This window comes from Crotalus tigris, unplaced genomic scaffold, assembly GCF_016545835.1.
Source record: "Crotalus tigris isolate CLP2741 ecotype Arizona unplaced genomic scaffold, ASM1654583v1 scf7180000018856.1329670, whole genome shotgun sequence".
In the NCBI taxonomy this organism is placed as follows: Eukaryota; Metazoa; Chordata; class Lepidosauria; order Squamata; family Viperidae; genus Crotalus; species Crotalus tigris.
Window position 1 is genome coordinate 265,666 of NW_024097237.1, and position 17,794 is coordinate 283,459.

At 45.1% G+C, this 17,794-nt stretch overlaps 1 protein-coding gene across 1 annotated transcript in view; it reads right to left on the bottom strand.

Annotated features, from left to right (window-relative positions):
• The window catches only part of OBI1 (ORC ubiquitin ligase 1), a 38,002-nt gene that overhangs the window by 6,474 nt on the left and 13,734 nt on the right, over positions 1 to 17,794 (bottom strand). The window contains exons 2-5 of the mRNA XM_039356984.1: positions 16,585 to 16,720; positions 14,474 to 14,565; positions 8,657 to 8,905; positions 426 to 514 (exon numbers count right to left, since the gene is read on the bottom strand). Of these exons, the coding sequence (XP_039212918.1) occupies positions 426 to 514; positions 8,657 to 8,905; positions 14,474 to 14,565; positions 16,585 to 16,720 (566 nt within the window). The remainder of the gene's footprint in view (positions 1 to 425; positions 515 to 8,656; positions 8,906 to 14,473; positions 14,566 to 16,584; positions 16,721 to 17,794) is intronic.

The following is a 17,794-nucleotide window of genomic DNA, read 5'->3' on the forward strand; positions in this document are numbered from 1 at the left end:
ACTCATTTGTCGTTCCCAAAGATTGCAGTTCACTCTAAAGAAAACGCTATTGTCCTTCCAAAGTTGCAGAATTTAGCAGAGTCCATTTATATACGGATTTGGCCATAGGTTCTCAACGGAAGCAAGGTGCAATGTGCTTATTTAAAATGAGCCTCTAGTGTATTAAAAGCACAAAACTGCACAGAGGTGTCGGAAAGGGGAAGTTAGAGATCAAACAGTCATGTTCCATTTTTTTTGTTTAAAAAAAGATGCATTTGAAACAAATCTGGGCTGATCCTATAAGCAACCTATAAACTGCCAAGTGGAGAAACTGCTCAGAATTCATTTTGGCTCCCTCACCTCGCTGCACCTTCCCGTTTGGCCCAACAAGAGTTAAAGCCCAGTCCCATGAAAAATGCATGGAAGGGTTTTAAATATTTACATACCTCTGGGGTGACCGGCTTCCAACCTCAGCCTTGAGCTGCAAGTTCTCTCTCGCAAGGCTACCGTTTTCAAGCCTCAGTTTTTTATTCACCTACGTGGAAGTAAAAGGATTAACAACGTCAACAAACCAACATTGATTCAACTAGGCCCGATTTTAAGAAGAACGGGGATGAAATGTAACAACAGTGATGTCCGAAGCCAATTTTCTACTCTACTCTTAGAGATTTCCATCCAACAGAGACACCACTTAAAAATTACCCTGGGAGATGGCAGGCGGAAACTGACAAGAGAATAGACATTTTTAATTCATAATTCCAAAATACGCCGCGAGGCTCCTATCCAGGGAAATAAACAGAGCTGTGTTAGTTCAACCTAACGGTCATTAAAGGAGATATACTAATGGCAATTCAATGTTTCCTGCCTCCACTCCATGACTAAATTCTTTAAATGGATTGACATCGCGGTGTGCAGGTATCAGCAAAATGAATGTTGAACAACTTCCATGCTCTTCCAAGCAGACAAAGATTACTCAGTGGCATCTACTTTCTTTTTAAAGAGATAGACCCCCCCCCCACACACACACAATACACACAGAACAAAACTCATGACAGTAATTTGTTTGTCATTTTACTTGGGGAACATTTCTGGAAGGATGCTATCGGCAAGAGAAGTCATTCATAAATCCTCTTGACTCAATAAACAAGACATTTTTTTTTAAAAAAAAATACAATAAACTCCAAATAAGAGACTTGGCAATGGCACACACATATTGTATCAAGAAATTTAGAACATCCCAAAGGCTGCTTTCCATTGGGCTAATCTATTAAGCCAAGTAAAACAGATGAAGAACGGTTGCAGGAACTGGGAATGGCCAGTCTGGAGAAAAGAAGGACCAGGGGTGATACGAGAGCAGTATTCCAGTATTTGAGAGGATGCCACAAAGAAGAGGGGATCAACTTATTTTCCAAAGCACCAGAAAGCAAAACAAAAAAAATAGATGGAAACTAATCAAGGAGAGAAGCAACCTAGCACTAAGGAGAAACTTCCTAACAATGAGAACAATTAAACAATGGAACAGCTTGCCTTTAGAAGTTGTGGGTGCTTCATCACTGGAGGTTTTTAAAAAGAGACTGGACAGCGACTTGTCTCAAATTGTATAGGGTCTCCTGCTTGAGCAGGGGGATGGACTAGAAGGCCTCCAAGTTCTCTTCCAGGTGTTATTTTAATTGACGAGTATCCCAGAGATGAGCAATGCACGGATTTCATATTGTTTGTTGTAAGAGTAAGTTGGATATAGAGAAATTTGATTTTCGTCAAAGGCTGGCATATCTTACCCGATTCAGTTATTTCAGCTACTAACTTTCATAGTTTTAGTTCCAACTTAACCTCTGTGGATCTCATCTCATATTTAAGAGGTTCCTAAGAGGACATGTGTAAGCGCACTAACGTGCCTATCGTCCCTGTCACATTTTACTCTTTTTCATGCTGTTCGTTTGAATTTGTAACTTTTGTTTGAAGAATAAATAAAAACTAAAACAAACTAATAAAATTAATGAAATAAAATAAACAAAATAATAACATAAAATAAAAAAAATAAGGGCAACGTAATTCACTGCAGGCCAAGAAAGGGCGTAAAATGGGGCAAAATTCACTTAACAACAGAAATTATGGGCTCACTTGTGATATAAGTTGAGAACTAACTGTATCTATGTGGCCGCTAAGGAGTCAAAAGTAACTTGGTGGCACGTGATCATCATCAATCAGCAACCTATCAACCAGTGAGAACAAGAAACAGGGCAGTTCACAACGTCAGCCTTTCCTGAGTGTTCTCCAATAAAGCAGATGCTTCATGTACAAACATATCATCCTCTCCCTACAACAGGCTGACTTTTCTTTAGTAGTAAATACTTCTCTCGGGGATGAAGTTTTGAAAAATATTACTTGCTATCCCAGAAGCCAGTGGCTCCCAACCTTTTTGGCACTAGAAACCGGTTCCATGGAGAGAGGTTTTTTCCCCATGGACCAGAGGGGGTGTGGTTCCATGTGCTGCCTGCATCCCATGGATGGGGCTTTGCTTGTTTGTGTGGACCGGTTTCTGGCATGCTGTGGACCGGTGCCGGTCCATGGAGCAGGGGTTGGGGACCCCTACCGTAAACAACAGTTGCCTCTTCCAGCTATAAGCCCAAGCCCTAAAAATGAAAGGCTTTAGGGCTGGTTCTTTCAAACCCTGAAATGCCTCTTTTAAATCACTAGGACACCAGGGCCTTGTTTTAGTAAATGACATCACACATGTTATTGGTCAGCTCTAGAAGGTCGAGAGAGCTTCTCTCTCTCCGTCAGTGAGATGACATTTGCAAAACAGGAAGATGTTGGCCAGATACACGATAGATTATTGGAATCCTTGAAAGGAGATCTGGTCATCGATATTGAAATTAGCAATTAGCAGCTCCTGGATTGGAAAAAAAAGATCAGTAGACAAAACAGGAAGTGATTCTGACAATCAGTGTTTTCCTTTAGGACGGCTGTCAAAGAGAAAATAAGCATTCAGGCATTTGTGAAATATATACAGAATATAACAGAGGAACAGAGTTGAAAGGGATCTTGTAAGTCTTCTAGTCCAATCCCTTACTCAAACAGGAGACCATTCCAGACAAGTGGCTGTCAAGTCTCTTCTTAAAAGCCTCCAGAGATGGAGCACCCAGAACTTCTGGAGGCTAGTCATTCTACTGGTTTATTGTTCTCACTGACAGGAAATTTCTCCTTAGTTCTAGGTTGCTTCTCTCCTTGATTAATTTCCATCCACTGTTTCTTGTCTTGCCTTCCGGTACTTTGGAAAATAGATTGACCTCCTCTTCTTTGTGGCAGCCCCTCAAATATTGGAACACTGCTATCATGTCTCCCCTAGTTCTTCTTTTCACTGAACTAGACAAACTCAATTCCTGCAACCGTTCTTCACATGGTTAGCCTCCAGCCTCCTAATCATCTCTGTTGCTCTTTTCTGCACTCTTTCTAGAGTCTCTCTCTCTCTGTGTTTTTTATAATACGGTGACCAAAATTGGATGTAGTATTCTAACTGTAGTTTTACTAAGGCTTTATAAATTATAGCAATTAGCAACAACCAAATAATTTACACTGAGATATTCTCAACAAGACAAATGTCTAGATTCCTCTAGATGGTTTAGAACCTATCATCCTTCTGAATTCTCTCTTGAGAAAGACAGATGGCCTCCGTTTGTTCTTTGTAAATGAGCTATCCAACTCAACTAATGCACCAGGAGAGATATTCCTCCAAGATACAGCTTGATACCGGAGGCTCCACTTTTGGGATGAACAGCTAAGATTGCACAGTCGTTAACTTGTCCTGGATGGCAAAAATTTAGGCATAACAATTTAGGTCAGGGGTAGTCAACCTTGGCTCTTTTATGACTCATGGACTTCAACTCCCAGAATTCCTGAGCCAGCTAAGCTGGGAATTGAAATCCACGGAGTCATAAAAGAGCCAAGGTTGACTCCCCCTGATTTAGGTCAAGATTGGACTCAGAAGACTGAAATGCATTTCAGCCTGCACTTGAAGGGTTTTCTGGAAATGGAAATTAGGTTCAAGCAATGGCGTCATCAGGGCAAGACGTGATGACACAGTGAACAGGTAATTTCCTCAGGGCAATCAAACTGGGTTGACACATTTGAAATGAATGATACGGGGATTCTAAAGTGAGGATCCTGTAGAACCATTATATCCAGGGCCTAAGATAAAGTACAGCTGCTTGGATTCTAATTAGAATTGGGAGCTAGCAGCTTTCAGTGTTAAGGCACATTCTGGTTCTAGTGCTCAGGACATGGATGGCTGTGGTGTGTGCAACTCCAGTACGAGCTCGCTAACCAGGGCAAAACAGTGACCACAGAAGAGATAAATTTTTGAGATGATTCAAAGTTTTCACGAGTTGATTACCATTAAGTTTGTTAATAGAAGGTTTTGGAATTTCAATCTTGTCTATTATTATTATTATTATTTTTCTCTAATTATTGTTTTCCCTCTTAACTACTTTGTGATTAATATAATACATAGAGGACAAGTAAAAAATTTGCAAACAGATTTAGTAGTTTAAAATTCTTTGGGCCTGTTTCACAAGGGTGGTAAGCTAACACTGTTGTATTATATCAATCAGCATTCAACCAGAAATGATAATTAGGTGTATATGTCTATGGAGATTCTCAGTCATCCAGGTCATGGTTGTCCTAAAGGTGCTTTTTCAAGAGGCAACTAGACATTCTTGTTTTTCTTTGAAGATGTTTCACTTCTCATCCAAGAAGCTTCTTCAGCTCTGACTGAATCCTTCCATTCCCCACCATCCAGTCAGAGCTAAAAAAGCTTCTTGGATGAGATATGAAATGTCTTCAAAGAAAAACAAGAAAGTCCAATCTTGAAAAAGCAGCTTTGGGACATTATGTATATATGTGTTTATTTTTTTTTAAGACGCTTTTCGTTTTTAATGTCTTGTTTCTTGTTTGTTTTTTTAAATATTTTTTTAATATTCTGGTGTATTGTATTTTAACTTCCTGTGAATAAACTAAATATTACACAGGAGAAGAGGTGAATTTCTCATCTGCAGTTCATCTCTGCAGTTCATGAAATACCCTTGTGATGCCAATAGGAATCTATGTAGCAGCTCCCAACGTCCTCAGAATTCTCATGTTCAATCTGCAACAATATTTTTAAATTGTTACCGGAGCTTAATATCTGTGAAATTTCTCTGGCATTATTTAACGAAGGATGCCAGAAGTTAAGAGGCATGGTGAATTCACGCTCTTGAGATACCGTGGAGTCAAATGGCCATGCAATCTCCTAGCATTGGTCTCGTGAACTATTAATTGGTAGGAGATGAAGCTCAGATTAGCTGCAGGGCATCAGTTATCCTGATCCTGAGGGAGGCCACATAATTCTGTTTATAGAGAAAACTGCATGGCAATGAGGTGCCTGGTCCTGGTTATGGGCCATTAGGAGCATTTTGGCTTGATCTTACAAGAAAACAAGAAAAAGTACATCCCTCTGCAGGAGTGTTTTTCATTTAACAGGATATTTGACCGTGGTCAAAGAACGTAAGGTCAACTGACCATTACTGAACCTTGTAGGTAATCCTCAACTTACAACAGTTCATTCAGTGACCGTTCGAAGTTACAACGGCACCCCCAAAAAGTGACCTATGACTGTTTTTCACACTTATGACCATCGTAGCATCCCCATGATCATGTGATCAAAATCTGGACGCTCGGCAACTGGCTCTTATTGATGATGGTCGCAACGTCCCCCGGGGTCATGTGATCCTCTCGTGTCGCCTTCTGACAAGCCGAGTCAATGGGGAAGCCAGGCTCACTTAACAACTGTGTCACCAACTTGGCAACTGCAGCGATTCACTTAACAAATGTGTCAAGAAAGGTCATAAAATGGAGCAAAATTCACTGAACGGTTGTCTCATTTGGAGTTAAGTGGAGGATTACCATAAATGCCGGCGTATAAGGCGACTTCCGCGAGCGCTGAAATCGGCGCCAAAGACGGGGGTCGTCTTATATGCCGAGTCGTCTTATACGCCGGAAATACTGGTAGTTTCTGGCGTATAAGATGACGTTCTAGGAATGCAGCCCGGCTATAAAGACGGGGGTCGTCTTATACGCCGGGTCGCCTAATACGCTGGCATATACAGTACCTGTATTTTGGTTGCTTACTGTACTGTACGATAACCCTTTAAGGTAGTCCAGAGAAGAAGCACCTTACTGTGACACTTTATTATAACAACAGAATCTTGTTAAGTCTAAAAGTATATTTTTCCTCCCGGCTTTCACAGTTGAGGGAGGCTCCTTTCTGAGAGGACTGCCACACCTTCATTCCTTCTGAGGGCTCAGCGGCCTCTTATCTATCTGTTACCCAGTCTTCGGCTTCTCTTCCTCCTCCTGTCTCTCAAGAACATTCTCCCAGGCTTGCCTTTAGAAGTTGTGGGTGCTCCATCATTGGAGGATTGGAAGAAGAGACCGGACATCCGCTTGCCTGGAATGGTATAGGGCAGGGGTGTCAAACTGCCGGCCCGCGCCCACCCCATTGCCGGCAATGGGAAAAAAGTCACGATATGTCGCCACACGTCACGTGACGCGAGTTTGACACCCCTGGTATAGGGTCTCCTGCTTGAGCAGGAGGTTGGGCTAGAGCACGGCTTTTCAACCTTTTCACCCATTGTACCACTTTTAGGATATGGCAATATCCGAGTACCACCAGTTGCCTAGCAAGGTGTCAAAAATTGATGACCCAAAAAAAAAGGGAAAAAAGTGATGAAGTACAGGTAGTCCTCGACTTACAACAGTTCGCTTAGTGCAGTGGTTCTCAACCTGTGGGTTGAGACCCCATTTGGGGTCGAACGACCATTTCATGGGAGTCGCCAAACAACGCAGTCCGCCATTTTTTCCCCCTTTCCTTAGTTGTGCTACTCCCTTTTATTCTATTGGCTTTTGAAAGCCAATAGAATAGACTCTCTTGAATAGAGTCTAATTCTATTGGCTTTCAAAAGCCAATAGGAATTGTCCAGGCTGTCTCTGCCCTGCTGAGCCCGCCAAAAGTCCCATTCTGGAAACGGTGCTGCACCAGTTGAGTAGTCCTCGACTTACGACCGGTTGAGTAGTCCTCGACTTACGACCGGTTGGAGGTCGCGACATTAAAAAGGTTGAGAACCACTGGCTTAGTGACTATTGGAAGTTACAATGGCACTGAAAAAAGTGCCCCCCAAGGCACAGCCGAGCAAGACACCTGCCTGCCCACCCGGCGGCACTCTCATTCCCCTCCCCTGCTACCACTTTTCTAGGATGGTTGCGTACCACCTACCAGGTGCCAATGTACCACAGGTGGTACCCGTACCACTGGTTGAAAAGCCCTGCACTAGAAGACTTCCAAGGTCCCTCCCAACTCTGTTATTCTATTATTAATAGAGTATAATAAATGTCTATGGAGATTCTCAGTCATCCAGGTCATGATTGCCCCAAAAGTGCTTTTTTCAAGAAGCAACTGGACTTCCTTGATTTTCTTTTGAAGACATTTTCACTTCTCAACCAAGAAGCTTCTTCAACTTTGACTGGTTGGTGTGGAATTGAAGGATTCATACTCCTTGCAGACAGCTGGTCACTTCACTTCTTTTAGAGCAGGGGTGTCAAACTCAATTTCATTGAGGGCTGCATCAGCATTGCGGTTGCCCTCGGGGGGCCGGAGGACTGTGGCCAGGATGGGTGCGGCCTACTAGGTGGGCGTGGATGCAGTGGGTGTGGTCTACTGGGTGGGCATGGCCAGCTCTACATCGTTTGCGTCAAGGGTGCCTGTGGGGGCCTGGGCAGAAGTGGAACAGATCTGAGGGTCTCTGGCAGAAGGGGGTGGGACCAGGGCAAGCACCAAGGCATGGTCCATTTCTTCATTCTTCACAAAGGGTGACACCTCCACAGCATGCACCTAGGGGGCTGGGCCGACATGGCAGGGACTGGTTCCTCGCTGTTTCCAGATGGCCTTGTGGAGCTAGGACTGAATGCGTTTCAGCATAGATGGCCACCACAAAATTGTACATTGGCTCCCGGCCAGCCTGGGCCAGGGCCAAGGCAGCGGGGGCAGTTCCCTCATTGTTTCCAGGATGGCTTCGCGGGCCATATGAAACCACTTCGCAGGCTGCATCTGGCCCCCGGGCCTTGTGTTTGACATGTCTGTTTTAGAGAGTTGTTGAGGCCACCTGGAGGTTATTCTGTGTCATCAGGGTCACCTGAGTAGTGCAAATGGGTGTGGGGCCTTCTTAGGAACTGCTGGAAGGAGTGTGTTGTGGAGCTACAGAAACATCCTGCAGAAAATACAGCTCCACACACAGTCCTTTCAGCAGCTCCAAGTAGGCTCCACACCCATTTATACTACTCAGGTGACCCTGAGGACACAGATAAACCTCCAGGTGGCCTCAAGGACTCTCTAAAAGAAGGAAAATGACCAGCTGTCTGCAAGAAATATAAATCCTTCCATTCCCCGCCATCCAGTCAGAACTGAAGAAGCTTTTTGTATGAGAAGTGAAAAACAAAGGAAGTCCAGTTGCCTCTTGAAAAAGCATCTTTGGGGCCGTTAATAGAGCATTACACTTAGACAATTTGAGGTCCCAATCCTCTTTGACCCGTGCCTTGTCAACAGCCAATGCACAGGCGGCCACCTAGTTGCATCAACAGACATTACCTCCATTAATTTTTCCATGTCCTCCTTCACTTTCTCATACATGTCATTTGCAGCCTGAAGCTTCTGGGTCCATGCTGCCAAAGTCTCAGCATCCACTTTATGCTCCTTGTCCGAGGGCTGTGGACTCTCCTGAGTTCTCTCTGGCACCTGCAGGGTCTCCGGATGTAGGACAGATTTGAGCTGGGACTCCAGGCTGAGGTTTTCCCCTTTCAGAGTTTCCAACTCTTTCTGTAGTGATTCTATCTCATCCTAGTGGAGAAAAGGTCCAGAGTGAAGTAGAGACCACAGCTAAAACAGTACCAGTTTAAAGCAGATGAAGCCACAATGTTTTAATTCTCAGGGAGAGCTCTGAAGGGTGACCACAGTGCAGAATCTGATAAATGTTCTAGATTTAAGTGTGTTTCGCCAAATGACATATGCGTGGATCCCATTAAGTCAGTGGTTCTCAACCTGTGGGTCGGGACCCCATTTGGGGTCGAACGACCATTTCACGGGGGTCACCAAACAAGGCTGTCCGCCATTTTTCCCCCTTTTCTTTGGCCACGCCCCTGGCACCCGGTGATGTATAAGTGCTTGGGGGGTCACCACAACATGGGGAACTGTATTATGGGGTCGCGGCATTAGAAAGGTTGAGAACCACTGCATTAAGTGATACACAATTCTGCTGGATCATACTAAGGCAGTGGTTCTCAACCTTTTTAATGCCACGACCCCCAACCGGTCGTAAGTCGAGCACTACTCAACCGGTCATAAGTCGGGGACTACTCAACTGGTGCAGCACCGTTTGCAGAATGGGACTTTTGGCGGGCTCAGCAGGGCAGAGACAGCCTGGACAATTCCTATTGGCTTTTGAAAGCCAATAGAATTAGACTCTATTCAAGAGAGTCTATTCTATTGGCTTTCAAAAGCCAATAGAATAAAAGGGAGTAGCACAGCTAAGGAAAAGGGGAAAAAATGGCGGACTGCGTTGTTTGGCGACCCCCGTGAAATGGTCGTTCGACCCCAAATGGGGTCCCGACCCACAGGTTGAGAACCACTGTACTAAGGGATCATCTGGCCTGACCATCTTAATTCTGATAGCAGGGTAAGCAGAATCTGATTTAGTTGCTGTGCCTGGAGCGGTCCCTGACTTAAAGCAATAAGATCTGAAGCGATATAAAAGTTAAGCGTTGAATATATAGTATACATGTTTGCTGGGTATGCCGAGGAAAAGATGAGATCCAGTATTTCAGGCACACAAGTAGTTCACATGGAATACTTTGTTAAATATTTACAAGGAAAACATGAAAGTGATCCAAATAATGGAAGCACTCGTGATGAAGAGTTTTGGGGGATAAGTGAGGGCAGGACGGAAGAAAGATGAAATTGCTGGATTGGGTGAGAAGGAGACCCATGTTGTAGCATTTCAGCACAGAGATAAACTTGGTTCAAGTGTATCAGGGTGTTATTGATTTTTGGCAGTTTTCTAAAAGAACAAGGATGTAATAATTACAGGTAGTGCTCGAGTTACAAACTTTATGTTTCCAAGTGAAACATTTGTTAAGTGAGTTTGCCCCATTTTGTGACTTTTCTCGCCACAGTTGTTAAGTTGAATAATTGCATTTATTAAGTTAGTTAACGGTTGTTAGGTGAATCTGGATTCCCCACTGGCTTTTGTTTGTCAGAAGGTTGCAAAAGGGCATCACGTGACCCCGGGGACACTGCGACCGTCATAAATAGGAACCACTCGCCAAGTGTCTGAATTTTGATCACGTGACCATGGGGATGCTACAATGGTCGTAAGTGTGAAAAATGGCCTTAAGTCACTTTTTTCCAGTGTCGTTGTAACTCTGAATGGTCACTAAATGAACTGTTGTAAGTCGAGGACTACACCTGTATATACTGAGTACCATCAGGGAATCACTGCACGACTCACTGATAATTGGGGTGATCCTTTTGTTCCAGCCAATAATTTCTATTTTTTTAAAAAAGATACTTCACACTGAAATAGTATTTTTCAACAAGCTCCCAACACATGCTAAATAATTCTCCTGATCATCCCAGAATGTACAGCTAGACCTCAATTTACTGGCTTTTGTTTAGTGACCATTTGAAGTTACAACATCACTGAAAAAAACGGACTTAAAACTGACCACCTTTGCAGCATCCCCAGGGTCATGTGATCAAACACTTGGCAACTGACGTGTATGTATGAAGTCACTCATGCGATCGGCCTTTGGTGACTTTTTTTGACAAGCAAAGTCAGTGGGGGAAGCCAGATTCCTTTAACCATGTTACTAATTTAACAACGGCAGCGACTCTCTTAACAACTGCAGTAAGAAAGGTCGTAAAGTGGGGCAAAAACCCACTTAACAATTGTCTCGCTTTACCAACAAAATTTTCGGCTCAGTTGTGGTTGCAAGTTGGGGAGCACCCGTCCTACAAATACGCACAATCAAAGCACACAAATGAATATGTGTGCGATTTTTTCCTCATGATCAATTAGGAATAGAATAGAATAGAATAGAATAGAATAGAATTAGAATAGAGAATAAAATAGAATAGCATAGAATGCAGAATAGAATAGAGAATAGACTCGAATAAAGAATAGAATGCAGAATAGAATAGAATAGAGAATAGAATTAGAATAGAATGCAGAACAGAATAGCATAAAATAGAATAGCATAGCAAGCATAGAATGCAGAATAGAGAATAGAATAGAATAGAGCAGTGGTTCTTAACCTTTTTGAACGAATCGCCCCCTTGAGCCAATGAGGAAGTTGTCATTGCCCCCCTCCCCCAACATAACCTCTCAATCACAACATAGGAAATAATTCTTCAATTTATGCAAACACTTTTTTTTGTTTTCTTTAAAATTGTCATCAGGACATATGATGTAAATAATTTATTTCCAGTCTTTTTCCCATATCTCAACGGTGTGAAAAAATTTGATGCCACCCGTCACTTTATTCCCAAACTTTGTGATACATGTATTTCATTATTATCTTATTTATTCAAGACACTTAAATGTAATGACCACTGAAAACAAAATTCAATTGCAAGAAAGTGAAATGCCCGAAAAGAAAAACAGTAACATTTAATGACTGAATTACAGGTGAAATTTAAGATGCAAAAAGAAATATAAAAAGGGTATAAGAACAAACCACAATGCAGGAACTAAGAATTTCAAAATGAAAACTCTGAAATTAAATTAAGATTCGAGGAAAGTATATATAGTCACGCACACTGTAAAAAGAATTAAAAAGACACAAAGAAAATATAATATCGAACTGGAGTGCACACTAAAAAAGTACAATACAAAGAGACACACAAAACAGCATGCGATGTTTCAAAAGAAACGCTCCCCCCTCCATCACTGCCCATTCTGGCCAATGGTGCGCCACTGTATGGGTAGAGGAGGGGTAAGCAACCCAAAACACTCAAAGAACCACTTGGACCCGTTTCCCACCGAAAACAAAACAAAACACTGGGAGCCGCACTGGGAGAGAGAGACCCTTTTGACATCTAAAATGAAGATAACACTGCATATATCCTTTTTTACCTTTATATCTTTAGCTATATATCTTCAGTGTTGTCTTCATTTTAGATGTCAAAAGGGTCTCTCTCTCTCTCTCCCCCTCCCTCTCTCCCTCCCTCCCTCCCTATTTCTGCCCTTGGTTTGCCAGTCCTCTTCCCCCACTCAATGTGTGTGTGTGTGTGTGTGTGTGTGTGTGAGAAAGAGAGAGAGGGAGAGAGAGGCACTTGCCCTTCCTCTCTCTCTCTTTCCTCTCTTTCTCTTTTTCTCTTTCCCCTCTCCCTCTCTCTTTCCTCTCCCTCCCTCCCCCCTTCTTTCTCCAGGTGAGGAGAGAGAGAGAACAAAAGGCAGAGGAGGCTGAAGGGGTGGGGAGGGGGGGCAGGATGCAGCAGAAGACACTCTGTCGCTGCTGGAGGCACCCAGCTCCGATGCCCGCTGGGCTTGCGGGGACGCCCCGGCTCACGGTCATGTTGGCAGGCCGTCCCATGTGCTGCTGGCATCTCCGGGCTCAAGTCAGGGCCACGGGGCATCTGCGGAATGCCCCGACCGTTGGCTGAATCGCCAAGCCTCCTATGCCACCGGTGTCCCTGGGCTTAAGTCACGGGGTATCCGCAGAATGCCCATCAGCTGCATCGCCAAACCTTCTCCCGCGCCACCGGCGTCCTCAGTCAGAACCAGGGCAACGATCCGCCTCCCGCCAGGACCAATGCTGGAGCCTCCCGTGCTGCCGGTAGGTCCATTGTGCTGGAAGAGCTGGGGCCACTCCGCACTGCGTGGCGCTCCCGGCAATCTGCAACCCAGGAGCGTCGCCCAGGGCACAATGCCCCCGTCGACCGCCGGCCCAGCCGGGACTGCTGCCTGGGGGGCAGCAGGAGGAAGAAGGAGAGGAGGAGGAGGGCAACGAAGCTGGCGCCGGGCCCCAGGAGGAGGGCTCCCGCGGGTCTGGCCGGGGCTCTTCTGCTACTGGTTGGAAAATGCCTCCCCCTCCCTTTCTTTCCCCCATCTTCTGTTCACCTCACATTCTTCGCCGACAAAGCAGCCGGGACTCCGACGCGCCTTCCCAGCCAGCTGGGCCAACGGTCCCGTGGCTGGGGATCGCAGGGGCTGCTCTCCCTCGGGGCCGTGGCTTATGGGAAGGCTGGCCCGCTCAGCTGAGGCTCTGGTGGGCTGCTCTCAGCGGGGATCCTGGGGCTTCCCCGCGCGGTTCCCCGGCCATGTGCACCTCGGAGAGGGCCAGCCAGGGAAAAGGACTTCCTGGCTGCGCTTCTCCCAGTGGGCGGGGTACCCGGGGGCAGCGCCAATCAGGAGCCCTGCGAGGGGGCAAATCCGCATGAGAGAGAGAGAGAGAGAGAGAAGCACAAGTGCTTCTCTCTGTCTCTCTCTCTCTCTCTGCTAATGGCGGAGGAGGCTTGGAGCCACAGGGGAAGGCTCAAAAGTGTCCCCAAAACTTCTCCATCGACCCCATATCGCCCTCTTTTCATTCCTTCGCCCCCGCGTCGCCCCTTTTCGTTCCATCGCCCCCCCTGAAAAACAAAATCCCATGTTAAGAACCACTGGAATAGAGAATAGAATAGAGAATAAAATAGAATGCAGAATAGGATAGGATAGGATAGGATAGGATAGGATAGGATAGGATAGGATAGGATAGGATAGAATGCGGAATAGAAATAGAACAGAACAGAATAGGAATTCTTTACTGGCCAAGTGTGGTTAGACACACAAGGAATTTATCTCCTATGCAGGGAGTTGCCCCTAACCCAGTGGTTCTCAACCTTTTTAATGCCGCGATCCCCAACCGGTCGTAAGTCGAGCACTACTCAACCGGTCCTAAGTCGAAGACTACTCAACGGGTGCAGCACCGTTTGCAGAATGGGACTTTTGGCGGGGCAGAGACAGGGCAGAGACAGCCTGGACAATTCCTCAGCAGGGCAGAGACAGCCTGGACAATTCCTATTGGCTTTTGAAAGCCAATAGAATTAGACTCTATTCAAGAGAGTCTATTCTATTGCTTTCAAAAGCCAATAGAATAAAAGGGAGTAGCACAGCTATGGAAAAGGGGGGGGGGAAATGGCGGACTGCGTTGTTTGGTGACCCCCGGGAAATGATCGTTTGACCCCAAATGGGGTCCCAACCCACAGGTTGAGAACCACTGACCTAACCCTTGCAAAGCTCTTGGTAGATCCTCAGACTCATCCACATCAATACAAAAAAGCACTTCTGGAGGTACAGAAGCATGCTGTCTCCCATCAGTCGTGCTAATGGATAAAACATTTCTCAAGCAACTATCTTTGCTGCAGTCGTACCTCGTATTCTTTGTGCAGTATCTCCAGTCTGGTTTTGCGAAGCTGTTTTCGGATGGCAGGGCTAAACACCGGGTTGCTTTCGCTCGTTCCTCCTGTAGCAAAATAAAAAAAAAAAAAATTAAAAGAAATCTCATATCAATGCTATTATTTTTGCATACTTGCAGGAAAATCAGATCAGCCTTAAATTGGGCCCATCTTGAAAACAGCTCTGTGAAACCCTCCTTCTTTACCCCCCATCAAAAATGCTTTTTCCTGTTTCAGCCAGCATAAACAAACAAAAAAAAAAGTGGCACCTGCTTCATGGAGAAAAGTTGCAACATGTCAGCCAACAATGATTTTTATGATGATGATGATGATGATCATCATCATCATCTAGATCAGTGGTTCTGAACCTGTCGGTCGGGACCCCATTTGGGGTCGAACGACCATTTCACGGGGGTCGCCAAACAACGCAGTCCGCCATTTTTTCCCCCTTTTCCTTAGCTGTGCTACTCCCTTTTATTCTATTGGCTTTTGAAAGCCAATAGAATAGACTCTCTTGAATAGAGTCTAATTCTATTGGCTTTCAAAAGCCAATAGGAATTGTCCAGGCTGTCTCTGCCCTGCTAAGCCAGCCAAAAGTCCCATTCTGCAAACGGTGCTGCACCAGTTGAGTAGTCCTCGACTTACGACCGGTTGAGTAGTCCTCGACTTACGACCGGTTGGGGGTTGCGGCATTAAAAAGGTTGAGAACCACTGATCTAGATTCAATTGGAAATCTGTTCAGGAAAACTAAGTTAATAGGTTGCTGCACACAGCTCCAGGGGTGCATTCCACCATTTAATTGCAGTGATGGGCAATCTGATTTTCACTATCCAAGCTGGGTCGTTCAACCTCTGGTCCTGGTGAATGGCCCAGATTGGATCCTGCAATATGATCCTGGGACATTTGCCTTTATTCACAATCCGATTTTCAGTTTAGTTTCAAAAAAAAAAAAATGCTTGCAAGTCGTCATCTGAAACTTGCCATGTTTTCTTTCCTCAATTAACTGAGAAAGGAGAGGGGGGGGGGCGGATAGTGGATAGTTAGACTAACTACCTAGCACAGTGTTTCTCAACCTTGACAATTTTAAGGCATGTGGACTTCAACTCCCAGAATTCCACAGCCAGCAATGCTGGCTGTGGAATTCTGGGAGTTGAAGTCCACATGCCTTAAAATTGTCAAGGTTGAGAAACACTGATTTCTAGCAAATCAGTGAATAAGAGAGGAAGATTAGTGGTTGTCCCAAAGCTGTTTTTTCAAGAGGCAACTGAACTTTCTTGTTTTTCCCTTGTACCTCACATTTTCTTTCCCCCCCCCTCTCCTTTTCCTTCCCCTAATTTCTTATTTCTGTTTTTCTTTGAATTTTATATATTAAATATATTTTTTTAAAAAGAAAGAAAAACATTTGCTGCAACATGTCTATGGAGATTCTCAATCCCAAAGGTGCTTTTTCATAAGACAGTGTTTCCCAAACTTGACAATTTTAAGGCATGTGGACTTCAACTCCCAGAATTCCACAGCCAGCAATGCTGGCTGTGGAATTCTGGGAGTTGAAGTCCACATGCCTTAAAATTGCCAAGTTTGGGAAACACTGTCATAAGGTGACATATAAGCCTCCAGGTGGCCTCAAAGTCTCTCTAAAAGAGGGCAAATGACCAGCTGTCTGCAAGGAGTATAAATCCTTCCATTCCCCACCATCCCGTCAAAGCTGAAGAAGCTTCTTGGATGAGAAGCGAAGCGTCTTCCAAAGAAAAACAAGAAGAGTCCAGTTGTCTCTTGAAAATACACCTTTGGGACCTGAGTGACTGAGAATCTTCATAGGCAAAAAATCATATTTTCTCCCTTCTGATCTCAAGCAAAAGGGCCTCTCCCCATCAAGGGGACAAAGGGTTAGCTTTCTCTCTCTGCATTAGGGTATAAAACAGGGGTCTTCAAACCTGGCCCTTTTATGACTTGTGGACTTCAACTCCCAGAATTCCTCAGCCAGAGTGCCTGGAGTTGAAGTCCACAAGTCATAAAAGGAACAAGTGTGAAGACCCCTGGTATAAAAGAACACTGTACGTATTCAAAGGGAAAGAGAGTTACTTTACCTAGGACCTCTTTGCAAGGATTGTCAGGGGTGATGGGGATCCTACAAGCAGGACACTGGCTGTTGTTCTTCAGCCATACTTCAATACAAATAGAGCAGAAGACATGATTGTTGGCACAGATGACAGGATGACGGACCTTAGGAGAAAGGAAGAGTAACAGTTAAACCAAAGCATCCATTTGCTTGCAAGAAAGAAAAGGCCATGATTTGGTATTCAAGGAAAAATGATCCTAAACAAGCTGTCCCCTGGCCAGGCCTACAATGTTAGTATCCAGTCTACAACTGCCTATCTACTCACCACAAGGGAAGCTCTTACCCTTTCAAATTGTGCCCACCTTCTCAAACAAGTCCAAGCTGATTATATATAAGCAAAAAGTAAACTAAAACTTAAATGGACTCCAGAGCTTAAATGGACTCCAGAAGATGGTAGAGGACAGGAAGACCTGGAGGAACGTTGTCCATGGGGTCGCAATGAGTCGGACACGACTTCGCAATTAACAACAACAAAAACTGCACACTATCAACTGCCAGCATACATAAAAACACCTTTGATCAGGCTGTGACAATAAGTTTCACAATTATGAATTAAACCAGTGGTGGCGAACCTATGGCACGGGTGCCAGAGGCGGCACTCAGAGCCCTCTCTGTGGGCACACGTGCCGTTGCACCAGCCTCGCTTCCCCCTGCGACCCCTCCTCTCCAGCAGCCCCCCCTGAAGGAGAGTCGCCCCTGAGCGTGGCCCACCCGGAGCAGCGCAGCCACGGACATGGCAGCCAAGCAGCGTAGACAAGACTCTGCCCTTACTCCCCATCATGCACAGTTGATGCTGCAGGGCACGGGCAGAGGGCGTGACCGCCATAGCGCTGCTGGGCTGCCTGGGCGATCTGTGGCGGGCCCTGGAGCTGGTGAGTGGTCCTGTGGGCAGGTGGGGCGGGGGATGGGGGCGGAGCGGGGGCGGAGCAGGAGGTGGAGTGGGGGCGGGGCCAGTTTTTGGGCACTCAGTCTCTAAAAGGTTTGCTATCTAAAAGGTTCGCCATTAAACTATCATTCTCCTTGGTAGGAATGGAAGGTTAGCAAACTCTTTCCTGAAGGCTCTCTACGACCAGTAAAGAAATTCATTAAAAAAAATTGGCAACCTGCACAGTTTGCAAAGGGCAATGATATCTACAGTAGCTTCAAATAAGAGCTAAGTAGGATTTCCACATTCAAAG